This window comes from Stenella coeruleoalba, assembly GCF_951394435.1.
Source record: "Stenella coeruleoalba genome assembly, chromosome: 1".
NCBI classification, from domain to species: Eukaryota; Metazoa; Chordata; class Mammalia; order Artiodactyla; family Delphinidae; genus Stenella; species Stenella coeruleoalba.
In genome coordinates this window covers 12,594,401-12,616,714 of record NC_137169.1, presented here as the reverse complement: position 1 = coordinate 12,616,714, position 22,314 = coordinate 12,594,401, and the positions used below count along the sequence as shown (strand labels likewise).

General features: G+C 57.1%; 1 protein-coding gene across 7 annotated transcripts in view; it reads right to left on the bottom strand.

Moving 5' to 3' along the window:
• Positions 1 to 663: 663 nt before the first annotated feature.
• Positions 664 to 22,314, bottom strand: part of CROCC (ciliary rootlet coiled-coil, rootletin) — a 48,622-nt gene continuing 26,971 nt past the window's right edge. For all 7 annotated transcript variants that reach the window (XM_079912814.1, XM_079912813.1, XM_079912810.1 and 4 more), the window contains 18 exons: positions 21,540 to 21,709; positions 19,496 to 19,675; positions 18,608 to 18,742; positions 18,069 to 18,212; positions 17,031 to 17,269; positions 16,396 to 16,555; positions 14,240 to 14,407; positions 12,671 to 13,043; positions 7,572 to 7,741; positions 7,341 to 7,461; positions 6,887 to 7,050; positions 5,215 to 5,430; positions 4,341 to 4,565; positions 3,762 to 3,911; positions 3,238 to 3,438; positions 2,901 to 3,032; positions 2,061 to 2,237; positions 664 to 1,231 (listed from right to left, as the gene is read on the bottom strand). In XM_079912814.1, the coding sequence (XP_079768940.1) occupies positions 1,145 to 1,231; positions 2,061 to 2,237; positions 2,901 to 3,032; positions 3,238 to 3,438; positions 3,762 to 3,911; positions 4,341 to 4,565; positions 5,215 to 5,430; positions 6,887 to 7,050; positions 7,341 to 7,461; positions 7,572 to 7,741; positions 12,671 to 13,043; positions 14,240 to 14,407; positions 16,396 to 16,555; positions 17,031 to 17,269; positions 18,069 to 18,212; positions 18,608 to 18,742; positions 19,496 to 19,675; positions 21,540 to 21,709 (3,212 nt within the window). In that variant the 3' untranslated portion in view covers positions 664 to 1,144. The remainder of the gene's footprint in view (positions 1,232 to 2,060; positions 2,238 to 2,900; positions 3,033 to 3,237; positions 3,439 to 3,761; positions 3,912 to 4,340; positions 4,566 to 5,214; positions 5,431 to 6,886; positions 7,051 to 7,340; positions 7,462 to 7,571; positions 7,742 to 12,670; positions 13,044 to 14,239; positions 14,408 to 16,395; positions 16,556 to 17,030; positions 17,270 to 18,068; positions 18,213 to 18,607; positions 18,743 to 19,495; positions 19,676 to 21,539; positions 21,710 to 22,314) is intronic.

The following is a 22,314-nucleotide window of genomic DNA, read 5'->3' as shown; positions in this document are numbered from 1 at the left end:
AGGGAAACTAAGCCTAGATTACATAAGCCACCCAAGGGTCCACAGTGGTAAGTGGCAGGGCTGGGGTGGAACCTGACTCCACTGGACTCCATGAGATGAATGGAATTTCTCCTTGGAAACACTCACTGAGCATCTTCTGTGTGTACTTCCTCATAACCACCCTGGGAAGCACGTTCCCATTTTACAGAGGAGCAAACTGAGGCTCTGATAGGTTAAGCGGCTTTGCCCAGGATCACCCAGCGGAGCCAAGGCAAGACCCCACGTCCACTCCCAGGCCTGCACTTGTTTACCACACCGCCTGGAATGCCTGTTACTGTCCAGAGGGCGGGCCCTGTCCTGAGGAGGAGCCAGAGAAAAGGGCAGAAAGCTTCAGCTGGAAAGAGTCGAGCGGCACAGGTTGGGTCCCATCCCAAACCTCAACAGCTCCATCTGTTAAATGGGGTGGGTGGCCCAGGACCCTGGAGGCCTCCACATCCCGACATCCTGTGAGGTTGGTAAGTTCCTTACCTTTCGTCACAGGCCTTTCAAAAGCTGCCCCCATCTCCCTGAGCACCCACTCGGGGACCCCATCCCTCTGGCCCCAGGGCCCTCCTGTCCCCCCTCCTGTCTCCCAGGTGGAGAAGGCACATTAATAGTAAAGGGACACATCTGTACAAACCGTCTTTTTTTAAATGGGGTCGTCTTGTTACAAAAAACACAACAGTTCTGAACAGTTAACATTGTAAAAACGTACAAAAATACAGGGACTCTGAACTCTGAGGAATTTCCTGACAAATACTCTGAACTAAGGCAAAGAGATCTCTGGGAAGCCAGAGAAGGTCCCCTGCCCCAGGCCTGGACATCCCTTCTCTTTCCCGTGAACCTGTGCTCCGGGGTTGGCCAGAGACAAGGTGGGGGGGAGGTCTCTCCAACCCCTGGCTTTGGCTCAGACACTCAGGGAGGACCTCAAACTGGTCCTGGGGGACCTCACACGGGCTCATCCTGGGGGAGAGGGGGCTGGACTGAGTGGGGAGCCCACAGAGGGTGGTCGGCTCTGACGAGGCTGGGAGGGCGCTGCCGGGTCTGGCCTGGTGCCGGAGTCCCCCCCTCCCCTGTCCCGCCCCAGCCACGGGACTGCTCTCCAGGGTGCCCGCCGGCAAGGTGCTCACTTCTCTGGGGGGCCGGAGGAGGGGGAGAAAGAAGCTGAGCCCCTTCGAAGCTCCTGCTGCAACTGTCCCTTCAGTGTGGATACCTGGAGAAGAAAGAGGCGGTAGGGCCAGCCCAGGACCCCAGCCTGGTTTCAGAAAAAGTGGGGCGGCGGGGGTGGGGTGTGGCTGATGGAAGGACACCAGAAGGGACCCAGTGCTGCCTGTTTCAGAAAAACCAGGTGTCATTAAGAGCCAGGGTATTTCCTCCCCTTCTCATTTTGCTCCATGGAGCAGCGGGGTGTCTCCAGACTGCTCGGCCTCTCTTTGGGGGCCACCCATCCCCACTCTCACCACTAGGCCAGGCCTGGAGCTAGCTGGACTCCAGGGGTGGACCTGTGACCCAGGCCTGGACCACCAAAGCAGCCTTGCCCTGCAGACACGATCAGGGCAGAGATGGTCACAAGGGGGCCTGCGGTCTCAGCTGGCCAATGAGGCTCATCCTTGGGACTTGTGCTGCTGACCTCAGGGAAAAGGGCCCCCCTCTCCGCTGGGATCATGGGTTATTAGGATAACCCGAGGCTGGAGCTGCTGAGGCCACCTGTGCCACCCGGGGAGACGGCCTGCCCGGGCATGGAGCCGTGGCAAGGGGACTGAGTTCCAATGACATCACTTGAGCCCGTGTCCAGCCGTGGCTCATAGCAGCATAGATCCACCCGGACCGTTTCAGTTATGGGTGCCATTGACCACTTATACCCAAGAGGTTACTGCCAGCCCTCTCCCTGCCCCCACTTCTTCCTCTCCCTCACCCCCTCCTCTTCCTCCGCCCCCTTCCCCCAGCTCCACACTTCCATCCTGGCCCAGCCTCCTGAAGGGGGAGTCCTGCCAATGCTGCCGCCCCCTGGGGAAGGACCAGAGCCCACCAGGCCTGAGTACCTGCTCCTCCAGGCCACGCACCCGCTGCCGGTGGGCCCGCTCCCGCGCCTCCAGAGTGCGCTCCGTCTGCACCTGGGCACTGCGCAGGCGCTCCACTTCCTGCTGCAGCTCCAGCCGCTGCTCATCCACCTCCAGCCGCGCTGGGCTGTGGTTCTGCTGCAGTGCTGCCACCTGGGCCTGCAGGAGGGGCCACGGGTCAGGCCTCTGGCCGAAGGGTGTCAGGCACCTCCCTGGGGTGGGAGCCTGAGGGCCCCTTGGGGCAAAGCAGGGGCTGTAGGAGAGACCCTTGTTTTTCTCCCACCCACCCCCCAGCCCTCCTGGCCTGCAAATCCTGGGTCAGGGTAGTTAGTGACCCCCGTTCAGGCACACAAACACACACACAGACATATTCAAACACAGAAACAAGCCCATATGTGTATACAGATATAGATAGATAAGATAGATAAAAGCATGTAAAAACCTGTGTTCACACGGATGCATGCATATGTGCAAAAGCCCAGTACTCTTACATACATCTACATACAAGAAGAGACCTGTACACGAAGATACAGATATATCCCTAATACTTAGATATGCCACATCCATGCACCAGATTCGTGCTACACGCGCAAGAATACTCTCACAGACACTCATAGCTCTTCACGTCCACAACCAACGTGAGCACACAGGCGCGTGTGCTGACAGGTCTCTTTCCTCTCCACTCTGGGGAGGACCCCTCCCTCTGGGACCTGGCTCTGGGCACCCCCTCCAAGGCTCTGGGCTTGTGGACTGTGGGGGTGGAGTTGGGTCCAGGGCTGGGGAGAGAAAGCGTGTCCAGGGCTGGGTGGGCAGGGGCTAGACCTCCAGCAGCTGGATCTGCCCCCGGGCCTCGGCCAGCTCCAACTCAGCCTCTGTGAGCGTGTGGTCCAGGAGGCCCTTCTCTGCGCTCAGCCGCACCGTGTCCTCGTGACTGCGAAGCTTCTCCCATTCCACCTAGGTGGGGAGAGTGGGAGGGGGTCAGGGTGCTCGGGGAAGGAGGGAGGTCCCAGGAAGTGGGAGCAGCTCAGAAAGGGGTGTTGGGTTACAGGTAGCAGGGCCGGGGGGACTTGCAGCCCCCACATCCTGGGGACACACAGCTGGGACCAACCAGGGCTGGGACCCAAGGAAGTGAAGGGAGGGCCCTAGGGACACAGCCCACCTTGTCCAGCATCCTCTTGAGGGCCACCCGGTCCTTCTCCAGCTGCAGGGCTGAGCGCTCCGCCTCCCGCTTCTCGGCCTCCAGCTGAGCCAGGGCACGCTGCAGGCTCCCCAGGCGCTCCTGCAGCAGCCGCCGCTCATCCTGCAGCTTCTGGACCGTGTGTAGGGCCGCAGCCTCACCTTCTTGCCGTTGCCGCAGCGCCTGCAGCAGAAGCCAGCGAGTCCCTAATCCCTCTGGGCCTCAGGGTGTGCATCGGAAGCTTGGAGATGACGATGCCAGCCTGCCAGGCCCACTTTCTAGGTAAGGCTATTATGAGGCCCACATCAGGGAATGGTCACCCGAGGCCAGACAGTTCTCTCTGGGCCTCAGTTTCTCCATCTGTATAATGGGGATATGGACTGAGTGAACCACGCTTCCTCACAGGAGGCTGGGCCTAGGTTTGGGATAAGGTGGAGATAGGTGAGAAGGTCCCGATGCCGAGGGCCTCACGGTCCTGGGAATGGAAGGGCCACCCTGGCCCTCACCTCCTGCAGCTGTTGCAGCCGGCCCTCGGACTCCACCCGCCGCAGCTCCAGGTCCGCTAGCTCGCCCCGCACGGTCTGCACCTGCTCGGCCAGGGAGCTGCTCTGCTTCCTTGCCTCGGATAACGCCTGCCGCGTGGCCTCCAGCCGTTCCTGCGGGACAAGGGCTGATGGTGCCAGGCTGTCCTGGGAGCCCTGAGGCAAGGGGCTCCTCTCTACTCGGGACCTCCGGGCCAGGTTCACAGCCCCTTAAACAGGTAGTCCTCTCACCTGGAGAGTAAGCCAGACAGCAGGCCTGGCCCACAGCCTAGCCACTGACCTACACAAGGTGGGGAAGCCCTCAGACCCCAGCTCTTCCCTTAGCCTGCCCCTGGGTCCTGCAGCCTGTCCCAGTAGGCTTGATCCCACCTCCCCTCAGAGCCTCTCCTCATTGCCTGATGCTCTTACTGGGCCCACCCCTCCCTCAAAGGCAGCGCTTATTGACCGTCCCAGGGGTCAGCTCTCCACCAGGGCCCCCGAGCCTGCCTTTGTAGGCTAACTCTCACTGGGCCCGCCCGCAGCCAGACCCTGGAACCCCCATACTTGGAGCACTTGGCGGTCATGTTCACAAGCAGTCAGGGCCTTCTGCATGTGCAGGTTCTTGTCCTGGGTGCTGGTGAGGCTGGCGCTGCTTTGGGTCAGAGCCTCCATCAGGCCCTGCACCTTGTCCCGCAGGACCCCCTCGCTCTCTTCCACCTTGGCCAGGGCCCCCCTCAGCCGCTCGACCGTCAGCTGCAGAGTCCCCGCCTTCGCCTCACTGTCTGCCACCTGGTGGGAAGACAGACAGGATGGTCCAGGTGTGCCTAACCCAAGCCCCTGCCACCTCTCTCTAGGCCTTTCTCACTGATACTGTTCCCATGCGTTCCCACTGGCTCAGGTGACTACAACCTGGGCCCGGTCGCACCGCCAGTTAACTACCCTCACACAGAATGCCATCAACCTGGCTGTCCCAGACCCCGTGGTCTTCCGCCGGTTCTCATTCCCCTTTCCTCCCTGTTATGGAGAAGAAAGGGTAACCACCACAACCCTGAGATTTTCTGTGTTCTTGACTTAGGTGGGTGACAGTGTAGGGCTAGCAGAGCTACTGAACATTCCAGTTAGAGCTGAGCTTCCTGGCGGCCAAGGCAAAAAAAGAAAATGAGTGAAATCTATCTCTCTAACTGGTCCCACATGCCTCCTATGAGTGCAGACTCCATCAGCAAACAGTCCTGAATTCTCATTTTGGCCCTGCCTCTTATTAGCTATGGGATCTTGGGCAATGACGTCACCTCCGTGAGTTTCCATCCGCCCATCTGTGAAATGGGGTGATGATAATACCTGCCTCGCAGGGTAGCTGAGAGGATCAAACAGAGTCCCCATAATGCACTTGGCACAGGGCATGCAGAAGAGGGGCCTGAGGTCAGGGGAGGGGACCCACCTGCCTCTGCAGGGAGTCGACCCGCTCCTGGAGGGCCTGGGCCTGGGCCTCCCGGTCGCTCAGGCCCAGGCGGCTGCGCTGCAGCTCCCCCTCGAGCGAGCGCCGCTGCAGCTCCAGCTTGACGCTGCGGCTCTCAGAGGCATCCAGCACCTCCTTCAGACGCCGCTTGTCGCTCTCCAGCTTCACCTCGTTGGCCTTCATCTTGCTGATCTTCTCCTGTGGGTGGGGCAGGGCTCAGGCCCCAGCTGTGCAGCCCACCCCACGCCTCCCACATCCCTCAGGACCCTTAGGAGGAAGTGGGGAGCAGCCTGGAAGTGGTCACAGACACCACTTGCTGTGTGACCCAGGGCCAGCCCCTGACCCTCTTGGGGCCTCCGTCTCCCCACGTGCTCACAGGGTGACCTGAGGATCCCAGAGCACTTTCCAGTTTTGCCCAAGTCTCACAGGCTGTGTGATCCAGGCTCATCCCTCCGTCCCTGCTCTCTGGCCCTATTTCACCTCTGTGTGGTCGAGGGACCAGATTGGTCCAGGGACGCCACAACCTGGGTGTTTACAGAGCCCCAGGGCGGTGAGGGTGGAAGGTGTAAAAATGCAGATTCCAGGGCTTCCCTGCTCTGCTGCATCGCTCTCCAGAGGCGGGCCCAGAGCTGCATGTGGGACCTGAGCTGAGTCGGGCAGGAGCCCTGGGCCCTGCCGGGTTTTAGGGGATGATACTCCTCCCTTCCCGATACGGGGTCAGCTGGTGAAGGAGACTTGGGGAGTGGGGATAGGGCAGGAAGACAGACAGGGGTCCTTCTCTTCCTGTCACCATCCTAGAGACAGGGCGGGGCAAGGGGGTGTTATTACAACAGCGTCCAGGCCTGCCCCGCTTCCACCCTGCTCAGAGCCCCAACCCTGCCATGTCTGGGCCCAGCAGCCCCACTCTGGCTCCTGCCCAGCTTTGTTCCTGGCCTCCTCCCGCGGCCCCTGTGGCTGGGCCCAAGGCCAGAGCCGGAGCCGCAGACACAACAATCCAGCTCAAGCTCGGCCTGGAGCCAGAGGCCTGGGGTGGGCTGTGGGGACAGGCATGGAGGGCCAGAGGAGGAGAGGGGAGGGGGAGAATCTGCCGCTGCAAGAAGGGCTCAAGGCTTCGGCGGCCTGGACTGTCACCACCAGGGCCTGTGCTTCCTGCCCCAGACACACACACACACACACACACACACACACGCACGCACGCACGCACACACGTATATACAGATGTCTCCCAAACACACAAAACTCCCAGAACACCAGTGGTGTGGCTACACAGAGATGAAGGAAACAGGTCCGCTGAGCACCGTCTATGTGTTAAGAGTGCACGTGCATCGTCTCTGGGAGAGAGTTACTGTTCTCCCCCTTTTATACATGAGGAAAGCGAGAATCACACAGCAGGGCAAGAACTTGAACCCAGGTCTGTGAGCTGCAAACGCCCAGACTCTTTCTTCTGTAGCCTAAGGACCTCATATGGAACAAGATGATGAAATCTGAATGTGCTTTTGGAGAAAGTCACAGGCTGGTCACGTCAGTGGGTGCTGGCAGACCCAGGCAGACAGAACAGAGATGTGCACAGGAGGCCTTACAGACGTCCATTCAGGCGCACACAGATCGCCCGCACCCCGCCGCCCTCTCCCACTGGCCCTCAGCTCCTGCCTACCTGGCTGGCCCGGAGCTCGCTCTCGGTGGCCTGCAGGCCCCTCTCCAGGGCAGCCACCTGGTCCAGCACAGCCCGGCGCTCCCGCTCGCTGTGCCGCGCGCTCTCCTCCTGCAGCGCCAGCTCGGCCTGGGCCCCGCTCAGCCGCCCGTCCACGCTGCGCTGGGCTGCGGCCCCCGCCCAGCTCCGTCAGGCCCAGCCAGGCACACAGCCTGAGCCCTGAATCAGGTTCACCCTCCGCCCACTGCAGGGCTTGCCTCTCTGAGCCCTTGGGGGGTCCGTGGGTCTGGACACGGGGTGAGGCTGACCAGGGAGGGGGCCCCAGAGGAGACAGCCCGCTCAGGCCACGGTGGCCAGGGCAGGGACGCAGGAGTGGCTCAGGCCAAGCCCATAGCCTCCCACCTCAGCTGCTAAGGGCACAAGAGAGCAAAGCAAGGACCCAGAGGGTCAGACTCACCCTCCTCACTCGCAGCCACCGCCCTCTGCAACTGCCTCGCCCGTGAGGTCGCACTGTCCCTCTCGGCCTCCGCCTCCGCCAGCTGGCGACTCAGGGTACTCGTCTGGGCCCGAAGCTCATCCTGCAACCCCAATGTTGGGGGGAAGGGAAGACCTGCTCGGACGACCTGCGGCCCCTCACAGGGCCCTGGGCCACGGGGCTCCCCCTGCAGCCACTCACGCCCCACCTCACCCGTTCTCTCTGGGCGCTCTGCAGCTCCTGCAGGAACTCCCGGAGGGCCCCCCGCACTGCTTCCGGGTCCAGGTCTGGAGATGCCGGGGAGGTGGCAGGTCCTGGGGATGGTGGCTGGGACCCAGGGCTGCGTTCCAAGGGCTTGGGGCTGCTGAGCTCTTCCCCACTTCCTAGAGAATGAGACACGCTCAGGATGCAGGAGCCACAGGCCTCTCCTGCCTGGTTGGTGCCTGCAGGCTCCCAAGGCATCTCGCCCGTCCCTGCTGAGCCCGGCAGCCCAGTGAGCTCCCCACAGCGCAAACTGGGTCCCCTCGGCCTCTTGCTTAACCCTTGACCAGCTCTTCCAATCCTCAGAACCAAGCCCAGCTTCCTTGCCATCACCTGTCACTCACCCCTACCAGCATCACCCTCTCCCTTGACAAGCTGGCCACTTCACATCACCCACAGCTCCCACGTTCTAGAACATTCCCTCTTACAAAGGCACCAGGACCTTTGTACCTTCTGTTGCCTTCTCTCTCAATGGCTTCTCTTTGCCTGGCCCATTCCTACGTGTAAAGAACCCTCCTCAGGGGCTTCCCTGGTGGCGCAGTGGTTGATAACCCACCTGCCAATGCAGGGGACACGGGTTCGAGCCCTGGGCCAGGAAGATCCCACATGCCATGGAGCAACTAAGCCCGTGCGCCACAACTACTGACCCTGTGCTCTAGAGACTGCAAGCCACAACTATTGAGCCCGAGTGCCGCAACTACTGAAGCCCGAGCGCCTAGAGCCCATGCTCCGCAACAAGAGAAGCCACCGCAGTGAGAAGCCCACACACCGCAAGGAAGAGTAGCCCCCGCTCGCCGCAACTAGAGAAAACCCACATGCAGCAGCAAAGACCCAATGCAGCCAAAAATTAAATAAATGAATAAATAAATAAATTTATTTTTTAAAAAAAGAACACTCCTCAGACGCCTCCCTGACCCCAGGCTGGGTTAGGGTGAGCTCATCCCACCCTCATGGGGGCCCGATGTCTGCCTCTCCCACCCAGACCACAAGCGCATGAGGGCTGCATCCCCTGGGCCCAGTCCAAGGGCGGACACTCCATCCCCTCAACACCGCCCTGTAACGAGCGCTTACTATGTGCCAGGCACTGGGCCAATGCTTTCCCTACATCATCTCGTTTCATCCTCACAGTAATTCCCTGAGAGGTAAGGACCAACTTCCCCCCTTCACAGGCTGGGCAGGCTCAGAGCAGTTAAGTGATTTGCTTGGTCTCAAAGCTTGGAAGATCCAGAGCTGGGATTTGAACCCAGGTGCCCCTATTTCCCAGCAGAAAAACTTGAACTGTGCTTCGGAGATGACAGGCAATGACGAGGTGGGAGGGGACAGGGCGGACAGAGATGAGACAGCACCTGGAGGTCAATAATGAGAACTGCAGGACAGGGGTCGGCCTTAGCAGTGACACCCAGCCAGCCCCACGGCTCCATCAGCACCCAGAGGACCCAGAGCGGGACGTCTACCCACTGCCTCCCTCCCCTCAGAGTGAAGCCGGTACCCTCATGGCGGCCTGCAAGGACCGCTTGAGCAGGTCTGGTGTCCCATGGCCTCACATCCCACACCTCTCCACCTGGTTCGCTACACTCCGGCAGCGCTGTGGCCCTTGCTGTGCACAGGACAGGGGTACCGCCACTCAGGACTTCTCCACTTGCCCTCAGTCTCTTCTCCCACCCTTCCCTTCCCCACCTCCTCCTCAGCGGGGCTCTCCCTGCCTCCCACAGGGACACCTTAGCCCCCGTCCTGGCCTTAGCTTCAAAAACAATTTTACTGGGGCTTCCCTGGAGGCGCAGTGGTTGAGAATCTGCCTGCCAATGCAGCGGACACGGGTTTGAGCCCTGGTCTGGGAAGATCCCACATGCTGCGGAGCAACGAAGCCCGTGCACCACAACTACTGAGCCTGCGCTCTAGAGCCCGCACGCCACAACTACTGAGCCCGCGCGCCACAACAACTGGAGCCTGTGCTCCGCAGCAAGAGAAGCCACCGCAATGAGAAGCCGGCGCACCGCAACAAAGAGTAGCCCCTGTTCGCCACAACTAGAGAAAGCCCGCACGCTGCAACGAAGACCCAACGCAGCCAAAAATAAATAAATTAAAAAAAAAAAATTTTACTGTGATAAGATATATATAACAAAACATGCCTTTCTCACCACCTTTAAGTGGCATTAATTATATGCTGTTGTGTGAACATCACCACTGTTTCTAAATCCTTTCCATCACCCCTATTATGGGTTGAATCGCATTTCCTCAAAATTCGTATGTTGAAGTCCTAACTGCCATACCCAGAATGTGACCTTATTTGGAGATAGGGTTGTTATGGATGTCATGAGTTAAGACGAGGTCATATTGGAGTAGGGTGGACCCTAATCCAGTATGATCGGTGTCCTTATAAAAAGGGGGAATTGAGACACACACTCAAGGAGAGCTCCGTGTGAAGACTGGGGTTATGCTGCCAAAAGTCAAGGAACTACCAGAAGCTAGGAAACCTGGAACAAATTCTTCCCTAATGCCTGTAGGGGAAGCATGGCCCTGTAGACACCCTGACCTTGGACTTCTGGCTCCAGAACCCCGAGACATAAATTTCTGTTGTTTAAGCCACTCAGTTTGTGGTACGTTGTTACAGCAGCCTTGGCAGACTAATACAACCCCAAACTCTGTAACCAGTAAGCAGTAACTCTTAATTCTCCCCTCCTCACACCCCCTTATACCCTGGTAACCTCTACACTCTTTCTGTCTCCATGAATGTCTATTCTAAATATTTCATATAAGTAAAATCATACTATATTTGTCCTTTTGTGAGTAGCTTATTTCGCTTAGCATAACGTTGCCAAAGTTTACCCATGTTGTAACACGTATCAAAATGTCACTCCTTTTCAAGGTTGAATAATAATGGTATCACACGATCAACTCACCTGCCGACTCACACTTTGGTTGCTTCCACATTTTGGCTACTGTGAATAATGCTACAACCAACACTGGTGGACAATATCTATTCAAGTGCCTATTCTTTTGGGTATATACCTAGGTGTGGAATTGTTAGGTCAGACGGTAATTCTAAGTTTTAGTTTTTTGAGGAACTGCCGAACTGTTTTCCAAAGGGGCTGCACCGTTTTACATTCTCACCAGCGATATCCCTTGACTGATTTTTCCTTACCTATTTTCCAGCTCCTACCACCACCCAATACATTCTATATTTAATTTATACAGCACTTTTATTGTCTGCTACTCCCATACCTAGACCATAAGCTCCATAGAAGCAGAACTGCTTGTCAGTTTTGTTTACCACTCCATCCCCAGTGCTTCAACTGTACTGGGCACATAGTACGTGCTTAATAAACAGCGGAACTGAATGAACGAATGCAATCCTGGGGCTAAATCCGTGGATTTGAAGAGGCAACAACTCAATATCTCATAGTGAAATTTCCCACCGTTCTAAGATTCCACAGGTTCTATTCTAGGCCCTAGGAATCAAGGTGAGATTGGGGTCAGGCCGAGACAAGACGAATGCTCCCTAAAAGGCTGCTTGCACCCGCTGAAACACAGTGCTGATTTTCCCAGAGTCATCCCCTGGGCCTTGGGAGCAGGTGCGGGTGGGAGGATCTCTTCTGAAGAAGTTCCTGGAAAGGGGGTTGGGCTGAATGTGTATCTTTCTGGGGTAGATATGGGGGTCACAGTTCTGGTATGGAGGGGTGTGGAGCCAGCGACAAGAGAATGAAGAGGATGAGGTGCTGATGGAGAGAGGGCAGGGGTCAATTAGAAAGGGTGGAGACTCAAAGACTCAGAGGAGTTAAGGGCATTAAAAAGCAGCACCCCCAGCCACTATGGAAAACAGTATGGAGGGTCCTCAAAAAACTAAAACTAGAGCTGCCATATGACCCAGCAATCCCACTCCTGGGCATATATCCAGACAAAAATATAATGGAAAAAGATACATGCACCCCTATGTTCATAGCAGCACTATTCACAATAGCCAAGACATGGAAACAACCTAAATGTCCATCGACAGATGAATGGATAAAGAAGATGTGGTACAGGGACTTCCCTGGTGGCGCAGTGGATGAGACTCCATGCTACCAATGCAGGGGGCCCGGGTTCGATCCCTTGTCAGGGAACTAGATCCCACAACTAAGAGTTTGTATGCCACAACTAAGGAGCCAGCGAGCCGCAACTAAGGAGCCCTGGAGCCACAACTAAGGAGCCCACCTGCTGCAACTAAGACCTGGTGCAACCAAATAAATAATTTCTTTTTTTAAAAAAAAAAGATGATGTGGTATACACATACAATGGAATACTACTCAGTCATAAAAAAGAACAAAATAATGCCATTTGCAGCAACATGGATGGACCTAGAAATTATCATACTAAGTGAAGTAAGTCAGAAAGACAAATACCGTGTGATAATCACTTAAATGTGGAATCTAAAATATGACACAAATGAACTTTTGTAACACAGAAACAGACACAGAACAGACTTGTGGCTGACAAGGGGAAAGGGGGGTGGGAGAGGAATTGAGTGGGAGTTTGGGATTAGCAGATGCAAACTATTATGTATAGAACGGATAAACAACAAGGTCCTACTGTATAGCACAGGGAACTATATTCAATATTGTGATAAATCATAATGGAACAGGATATTTTAAAAATGTATATACATGTATAACTGAATCACTTTGCAATACAGCAGAAATTACCACATTGTAAATCAACTATATTTCAATGGAAAAAAGGAAGCGCCACCCTCTACTCCCTTTAAAAAGAAGCTATGTTGTGCGCAGATCAGCCTGGGTGAGTGGCAGGACAGAGACTGGGCTCGAGAGGGGCGTGGCCCAGCGAAGGGCCAGAAAGTGATGTAAGGGGGGTGAGGGGCGCAGGTAGGCGGGTCTCAGCAAGGAACTAGCTGAAGAGGCGGGGTTTGAGACTGGTCATCAAAAGAGGGGCGGGGCGGACCAGGCCAAGGGCGGCCTCGTAGGCGGGACAGAACTGGACATGGGGGCGGAGAGTAGGGGCGGAGGTTCTGCGAGGCCCGCCCAGTGACCCTCCCCCTCTCCACCGAGCTCTCTCACCTCCAGCAGGCGCGCTCCGGTTAGGAGAGACGGGCGCGGGCCGCGGGGGAGGGCTGGACACACCACCGAGGCCCAGGCCCCGGCGCAGGGCTGAGCGCAGGCCCCCCAGCTGGGCCTCCGCTGCGCGCCGTTGCGTCTCCACGCGGGCCAGCTCGGCCTCCAGGCCTTGAGCCCGGCCCTCGGCCGCGCTCAGTCGCAGCCCCAGCTCCGCAGCCTCGGCCCGGGCGGCCTCCAGCTTCAGTTCCAGGCTGCGGGCATGGTCCAACTGCTGTTTCTGGGCGCTGTGTGCCTCCTCCAGGGAGCCCAGCAGGCCTCGCTCGCGGGTCCGGAACTCGCCCTCTTGCTCCTGCAGCTTCCGCTGGGCTCCCTGGAGCTGGGGTGAGGGGTCAAGGCCGGGAGGTGGGGGTCAGCAAGGCCGCCCCTCAACCCGACACCCACCCTCCCAGGCTCAGCCTGGAGCCCACGGGCCCGAAAGTGGCTTGCAGAACTCCTGTTTCGTTAATGGTCTCCACCCAGGCAGGAGATGCAGGAACATCATGGGAGTATGGAAGGAAACTATTAGAATTTGTTTACCTCTTTCTTCTGTGTATATGCCTTGCAATGTACACAGTTTATTAGTAATAAGCTCACAGCTAATGCTTACACAGATAGGAATTATTAGTGCCAGGCACTAAGTACTTTCCCCTCAAAAAAATCAACTCTAATTACCACTATAAATCATCCCCATTTTACAGATGAGGAAACTGAGCACAGGGCAGTTATGTAACTTGCCGGAGGCCACACAGCTAGTAAACTGAGAGCTAGGATTCAAAGCCAGGCACCCTGGCTCCAGAGCCTTTTCTCTTAACCACTAGGCCACACTGCCTCTCGGTACACATAATTTATCAATAAATCCCACAATGAGGGGAGGTAGTAAAAAATTATTTACCAGTGAAGTGCATGGTCACACACACTCACACATACCCCTCTGGTTCCGAGAATGAGTCAACCTCTCACAGTCATCAGTTTCAATGGAGACCATCTATGGAACACCTCCTGGATGACAAGACCTACACAAGGACCTGGTATACATCCCCTGCTGTGCTAGCCCCTATCCCATGAATGCTCTAAAGCACAGAGAGGTTGAGTGATTTAGTCAAGGTCACACAGTAGATTCACTGCCAGAAAACACAGAGTGAAAAGAGTGTAGGCTTTGGAGTCTGACAGACCTGGGTGGCTGTGTGACCTTGAGTAGATCCCTTGACCTCTCTGAGCCCCAGTGTCTGGTTCCCTCTGTAAACTGGGGCTAATTATACCTACATCATGAGGCTGCTGGGAGAATCAAACAAGATTCTGTCTACAAGGCTCCCCCCACCCCCACTACACAGTTCTTGCAGTTGTTATTACTGCTATTATTATACCTGGGGAAGAATCTCAAGGAGTGGGGAACAGGGACCAGTCCTAGGCGTGATCTCTCAGAATGACTCCAGCATTGGAGTCCCCATTGCTTCTCACTGGAGAAGGCCCAGGGCAGCCTGGCTGCCTCTGAGGATCCTCCTCCTCCAGGCAGTCTGCCCACCATCTAGTTACCTCCTGCCGCACAGCCTCCAGGTTGGCTTCGCCCTTCAGCAGCTTCTGTCGGAGGCCCAGGGCCTCCCGTCTGCCCTCCTTTTCTGCCCTCTCGCCCAGTGCCACGCGGCCCTGCAGCTCCACCAGCTCCCGGCCCAGCCTGGTGTTCTCACTGTCCAGCATCTTCATCTGTGAGAAAGAGTGGACACAGGCAGGACCTAGGACCCATTCTCAGCACCCACAGCCCCTTCTAGCCCAGGGTACTGGAGAGTGCCCGCAGGCTCAATGGCAGCCTTTTCAGCTCTGCCCCTATACCCTGCCCAGTCCAAACCGGGCACAGAGGGTATTTGGGACCCACTGCTCTAGGGACACATACATTGAACACCACCCCAATCCACTGGGAGCCTGCCCCTGATAACTCCACCCTGGTTGAGCCACGCCAGGCACCTGGGCACCAATGACCTCAATGTACCACCTAATCATAACTACCTATCGTGGAGAGTAGAGATAGGGCAGGGCAGGAACTCTGGGTCACTTTTCACCTCTACGATGATGCCTAACTTTTATGGAGTGTTTACCATGTGTCCAGCTCTGTTCTAAGCACTTTGCTCCTATTAACGGGGTAAGTACTAACATTCTCCCTCTTTAACAGACATGAAGACGAAAGCTTAGAGAGGTGAAGAGACTTGCCCAAAGTCACACAGCTCATAAGCAGCAGACTGGGATTTGATCTCAGACAAGCAGAATCAAAGGGATGTTTCTAGGCCCCTATTTCCCCAGAGGAGCAGGTGGGGGGATGAGGCCTACTTACCCCACAGTGCTACAGCAAAGGGAATATGAAAACGTGCCATAGCAGACAAAACACCCAGCAAGAGCCTGGCACACAGTTCCTTTCAGGGATTCCTAATGTTTCCTGGGACTTCAGCCCGTTGGGAGGGGGCCCGGGTAGAGGGGTACATCGGTGGGAGGTGGAGGGGATTTGTTATTCAGGCTGCAATATCTCTGGGGAGGCAGGGCCTGGGTGCCAAAGGGGGCTGTTTCCTGTTCTGCCGGGTCTTCTAGGGCGGGAAAGCCTGAGCCCTTGGTGTCCAGGGCAGTGCCCAGTATACAGCAGGCACTTGTTAAATGCTTGCTGTTATTGATGGGCTTGGAAATCATCTAGTTCAGGGCTCTGCAAACTGCAGGCCAAAATTCTGCAGGCCAAATTCCACCGGTCATCTGCTTCTGTAAGGGCTTGAGCTAAGGATGGTTTGTACATTTTTAAGTAGTTAAAAACGGCTCATTTTTACATGGTTGAAAGAAAAGCAAAAGAAGAACAATATTTCCGACACGTGAAAAGTATATAAAATTCAGGGGACTTCCCTGGTGGCACAGTGGTTAAGAATCCGCCTGCCAACGCAGGGAACACAGGTTCAAGCTGTGGTCCAGGAAGATCCCATATGCCACGGAGCAACTAGGCCCGTGCGCCACAACTACTGAGCCTGCCCTCTAGAGCCCGCGAGCCACAACTACTGAGCCCACATGCCACAACTACTGAAGCCCGCGCGCCTAGAGCCCGTGCTCCGCAACAAGAGAAGCCCGCGCACCGCAACGAAGAGTAGCCCCCCGCTCGCCGCGACTAGAGAAAGCCCGCACGCAGCAAAGAAGACCCAATGCAGCCTAAATAATTTTTTTAAATCATAAAAAAAGTATATAAAATTCAAATTTCAATGTCCATAAGCAAAGTTTTAATGGAACACACGCCACTCATGTAGGTACCGTCCAGACCTGCTTCCTCCCTACGATGGCAGAGTTGAGTGGCTGCAACAGAGACCGTACGGCCCATAAAGCTGGAAATATTTACTACTGGGCGCTTTACAAAAAAAGGTTGCCAGCTCCTGACCTAGTTCACGGGATCTGCACCTCTTGCTGTTCACAGATTCCTTTGAGAATTGGGCAAGAGCCCCAGACCCAGTCTTTGGAGAAATGTGAGCGAGTGTGAACACAAATGTATCCACACACACACACAAACACACGGTTTCAGGGTCTGAGGATTCCTCAAAGCCCACCCATTAATACCAAGGTTAGGTAACAAGCCTTGTTATAGTTCAAGGCCCTGGTTTTACCTATGAGGGACCTCGGCTCCCAAAAGGGGGTGCTGTGGCCCAGCGCACACAGTGACTGCCCAGGGGTGTTACCTGCCGCCGGAGCTCCTGCAGCTCCCTCCGAGCCTCCAGCCGTGAGCGCTCCACCTCCTGCAGCCCAGCCCGCAGCTCGCCAGCCTCCTTGCCCACAGCCGCCCGGGCCTCCTCCAGGAGCACGAGCTTCTGTTCCTTGTCCTCATTGGCAAGCTTCAGGCTGGAGGGGACAGAGGGCAGAGGTAGCCCCAGGTCCTGGAAGAGTAGGTGAGTGGCCCTACACAAAGGTCCCTTCCCCTGATTCCCGGAGTGGGTCTGGCAGGCTCTTGGCCTAGAGGTTCCCCCAGTGCTGCCTGCAAAGTGGCCCTCTCCTGAGCTGAGCCCTCCAGGGCTGGGGATCAGGCCCTCGGCGGAGAGAGGTGGACCAGCGACACACGCTAGTCTCCAGGGTGATGCCAGTGGGTGAGGTCAGAGTCTGGGCCCAACCCTGCCTGCAACCACCATTCCCCTTCCTTCAGGGAGGACAGTCACCTAAAACAAACCAAGTCCGGGCTTGGTTCGAGGGCAGAGACTCCCCATCTGCGCGATTTCCCCAGAACCATGGGGGGTGAAGTTAGTTCCTGGGATGACATTCAGTGCGAATGAAGGACGAGGCTTGGTGAAGGGCTGGGGGCTGGGCCCCCGTGTCACCCCACCTGATCCGCTCACTCTCCGCCTTCTTCACGGCCACCCGCAGCTCCTCGTTGGACCGCCGCAGGGCCTCGAGCTCCTTGGCCCCCTCGCTCAGGCTGCGCCGCAGCTCACCCGCCTCCTGGCGCCGGGCCTCACGGCTGTCCTGGCTCTCACGCAACTTGCGCTGGGCCTCCAGCAGCTCCCGCCGCAGCCCGTCGCGGGCATCCTCCAGCAGGTGCAGCTGGGTCCGAAGCTCTTCTGCCTGTGAGGACAGCGGGGGTCCACATACGGGGGTCGGGGCCCACTCAAGCTGGGTGGAAAGGAGCCCATCCCCGTCTCCCTGGCCACGGGGCACCTGCCCCATCCCTCTGCAGCGGCTCGGACTGCAGGTGTGAGTTATGATTTGGGGCAAAACATATTGGAGTCAGCGGTGCTCTGGCCTGAAATAAACATCAATCAAGATCATCCTGTGGGACTTCCCTGGTGGCACAGTGGTTAAGAATCCGCCTGCCAATTCAGGGGACACGGGTTCGAGCCCTGGGCCGGGTAGATCCCACACGCCGCAGAGCAACTGAGCCAGTGCGCCACAACTGCTGAGCCTGCGCTCTTAGAGCCCACAAGCCACAACTAATGAGCCTGCATGCCACAACTACTGAAGCCCGCGCGCCTAGAGCCCGTGCTCCGCAACAAGAGAAGCCACTGCAATGAGAAGCCCGCGCACCGCAACAAAGAGCAGCCCCCGCTCACCGCAACTAGAGAAAGCCCGCATGCAGCAACGAAGACCCAACGCAGCCAAAAAACAAATAAATAAAATAAAATAAAATAAATAAAAAGATCATCCTGTGGATCAACCTCAAGAGGGCAGGGACGCCCAGCCCAGCCTCTCCGTGAGAGCCCAAGTCCCTCACGTACCCAGCATGTACTTAATAAACGCCTAACGCCTGCCGCCTGCTTCCTTTCATGCATTCCTTTGTCCTCGAACACACGCTTCTGGGTTCCCAGCGGCGTCTAGGCTGCACTGCCTAGGAGGAAGCGGGTGGGTGGACGGGCAGGCAGCTCACCTCACGCAGGCAGGACTCCCGCTGCCGGCCCAGGTCTCGGGCCTGTTCCTGCAGCCTCTTCACCTCCTGCGCATGGGCCGCGGCAGTCTCCTCAAGCTGGGCCCGCAGGTCCCGCAGCTCGGACGTCAGGGCATTCACGGTGCTCTAGGACACACGGGCTCCTGAGACTTGGCACTGCCGTGTCCTCCTCCCCCGCACTCCCAACCCGCACCGCCACTGATCCCAGCTGCGCCAACTGAACTGTCCATTTGCGGCTCTAGACACGGCCCCTCACACTGGCCTGCCGGGCCCTCTACTGGTCCCTTGACGCCTGGCAAGTGCTATGCACGTAGCCGGTCTCTCCCTCAGGCTAGGGCATTCACAGGGCAGAGCTGTGCCACCTCCCTCCAGTGGGGACTCCCAAGGAAGGGGGAAGCTCCGCCGACCGCCTGGATGCCGCCCCCAGGGCAGAGCCACGTGTCCCCCTCGGGCAGTGCTGTGCCCCCCCCGATCCCCAATCCCGGCTCCGATGGAGGCCCACCCGCCCCCGCCTGGCCTACCCGGTCCTGCTCCTGCCGGCTCTGAGCATCGCGCTTCTGTCGCTCCATCTCCAGGGAGATGGCGGCCAGGCTGTGCTGCGTCCCCATCAACTTCTCCGACAGCGCCGTCTTCTCGGACTCCTTCAGGGACAGGGCCTGGGCAGAGGCAGGGAGCAAAGGGCTCGGGGTGTTGGGTGGTCTTGGGCATGCTTGGGCCTTTCCCCCACGTTGGCCTCGGAAATGTGCCCACTGGGGGCTCGGGGACCTGACTGAGCCACCACAGGTGAAGCCAGGGCAGAGGTGCAGGCTCACCCCCTCGGCAGCCCCAGGAAAGGGTACAACAGCAGTAACAATAACCTGGACACAGATACAACTCGGACATCTCACATCCTGAAGCAGGGCCTTTCATTATTCCCATTTTACAGATGAGGCTACTGAGGCTCAAAGAGGTAAAGTGACTTGCCCAGGGTGATGCAGCAGGTGAGGAGAGGAGATGGACGCAGTCTGCCCTGTCTCCATTACATTATGGGAAAGTCAGGAGTTAGTTCTTTCTGAGGAGGGTCAGCTGCTGCATGTGGGCTTCGCAGGGACTGCTCAGAGGCGGTCATGGGGACGCCATGCCCAGCCTGGGGTGGGAGGAGGGATGGGAGAACGTGGGTCAGCTTTTCTGGAACAATGCTCACGGTGTCATGACTGCTGCTGCCACTCAGTAAGCGCCCACCACGTGCCGGGCGCGCTCGCTGGACAGGGGTCTCAGCGACGCTTCACAAACACCCCTTGAACTCCCCCATCCTGAAGGTGAGGAAACCGAGGCCCAGAAAAGGACTCCTAGCTCCTAGCTGCGGGGTGGCTGAGCGGGGACCAGCCCCAGAACAGGGGCCCCTCAGGCAGCAGAGGCGGCTCACGAACCTGCTGCTTCTCGCTCTCGGCCAGGAGGAGGCCCTCGTCGCGCTCCTGCTGCAGGGCGGCGATCTCCTCGCTCAGCTCTTCCTTCTCGGCCTCCAGCCGGGCCAGCAGTTCCTCCCGTTCCCGCTGCAGCTGACTCTGCAGCTGGGCCCGCTCTGCCTCCAGCTCCCGCCATGCCGCCTCCTGGGGGCCAGGCCCACGTGCGTGTGACCCACGAGGCTGGGCCCAGACAGCCCCTCGCCAACCTCGGGGCAGCAAGGGCCGTGGGGCAGGTAATCAGGGAACTACAAGGTGGGGTGGGTGATAATGAGGGCCGTGATGGGGACATGCCAGGAGCAACAGCCTGGCCTTTGGGTGGGCGGGGGGAGGAGGGTGAGGGGTCAGAGAATGTTTCCTGGAGGAAACAAGCAGCCGTCAGTCAGGTAGAGAGAAAAGGAAAAGAACCCCAGGCCAGAGTACAGCCCCGGAGACGACTCGGAGGAAAGAGGAAACATGACGAACAGGGAAACTGTGATATTTAAGGTCACTGGAGCTTGGATTACGAGGAGGACATGGTGAAGGACGAGGCCAGAGCCACAGGCAGCAGCCAGGCCAGACCAGACCAGTGGGCTTTAGGGAGGGGTGACCTGATTTTCAGGACAGTTGAGACGGCAGAGCCTCAAGACACAGTGACAAGGAGCAATCTGAATTTTAGAATAGCGGGTTGCTCAGAGCTTGTGAAAGAGGGACCAGGATTGGGGGTTGGGGTAGAGGGGAGTTGGGTCAGCTGTGAGCAATGAGAGGGCATGGGTCTGGGGGTGGCAGAATAGCTGCAGAGAAGAGTACAGGCATGGTGACATTAAGAGGCTGAGTCTGCTGGTGCAGGGAGAATGAGGGAAGGCACAGGAGAGTTTGGCTCCCTGGGGACTGGGGGGGTACAACCCATAGGCAGAGCCCACTTGGGGTCTGAGGGAGGTGCCTGGCCCCAGCACTAGTCCCTAACAGCTGTGTGAAAATAGTTTCTGCTTCAAATGCTCTGTCGCCACCTGCTGGAGAAGTGATTCTATCCACAAATCCAAAAAGATTACGTACAAGGTGAATGGCGCCCCCTGGTGTCGGGAGCCACAGCCTGAACCTCTGTCAGTAGCAGCCCAGTCCAAGATGAGGGACTCAGGTCCCCTGTCCAGAGGCCCACTCTGGAGAGTATCTCAGTACGATAGTAATAATGACAACCAGCAATTGTGGAGCATTTACAAAGCGCCAGTCTCTATGTTAAGCTCTTTGTAAGGATCATCTCACCTCATTCTCATAAATTATACTATCATTATCCCCATTGTCAAGATGGGGAAATGGGGGACTTCCCTGGTGGTCCAGTGGCTAAGACTCCGCGCTCCCAGTACAGGGGGCCCAGGTTCGATCCCTGGTCAGGGAACTAGATCCCACATGCCGCAACTAAAGATTCCACATGCTGCAACTAAAAAAAAAAAAAAGATCCCGCATGCGGCAACGAAGATCCCACATGCCGCAGCTAAAACCTGGTGCAGCCAAATAAATAAATAAATAAATTTTTTTTTTTTAAATGGGGAAATGAAGGCACAGAGACCTTAGGTAACATAACCAGCATTTGGCCAAGATCAGGTTGAAACCCAGGCAATGTAACTCCAGAGCCAGTGTTCTTAGGTACTTCTGTCTTTTGGTGACCTGGCCCCTCGCCTTCTATGTGCTCTGGTCCCCCAAGTGATTTTTCATATGCAAACTGCACTTCTTAGCAAATTAAAGTGCTTTCTGACTCTACATGAGATCAGCATTTTCCAAATATGGTCGTGGACCCCCTGCATCAGGATCACCAGGGCTGGACCAGATTGGGGCCCGGGAATCTGCATGTTTGATAAGGAGTGGTCCCCGATGGATCCTCCCAGCTGCCCCCAGAGCCCCTGAAACAGAGATGAAGTTCCATTTCACGGATGCAGAGTGAGAAGGATACTCGCCTGAGGTCACAGAGGAGACAGAGACAGTGGTTCAGAGCCCTCCCCCACCCCACCGCCTGCCCCAACCCAGCTGCCTGAACCTTCTCTCGCTGGAGTCGCTGTAAGTCCTCCTTGTGGACTGCCCGCTGCTCCCGCAGAGAGGCCTGGGCCTCCCGCTCAGCCTGCACCAACTTCTGGGCCATCAGTTCCTTGTCCAGAGCGACCTTCTCCTCTGTAGTTGTTATCTGCTGCCGCAAGCCCGCCAACTCCCCTGCACAGAAGGGACGGAAAGGAGAAACAAGCTCCCCTCCCAGTGGGCCAACAGACTCAGGCCAGGTGAGCTATGTGGGCAAAATCCCAGAGGGGAGAGGGCCCACCGGTATCTAGCTGAGTTCCCTTGGAGAACATTCTTGCCCTCTCTGGGCCTCTGTTTCCCCGTCAACTGCATGGGCCCAGTGGCCCTGTCCCCCTCCCTACCTACCTGGAGTGGCATCTAAAGGATGAAGTGACTGATGAGGAGGGCCCCCCACATGGAGAGGACAGCAAAAACATGAGAACCCCCATCACTGACTGAGTGCTTATCACGGGCAGGCACCTGGCTGAGCACAACACAGCTTCACATCACACCCACGTGGCTTATCCCCAATTTACAGATGAGGAAACAGAGGCTCAGAGGACACAGGTAACCTCCCAAGGCTGCACAGCTTTCCATGAGGCATCACCTTTGCTGACTGCCTGCCATAAGCATACTTGCTGGACTCTCGGCACTAATGAAAGTGACCAGGGGAGGGTGCACCCCACAGGGGACAATCTAAAAACTATCCTCGGGGTGGGAAGTCCACCAGAGACTGTCAGCATTTCCCTTCCCGGTTCTGT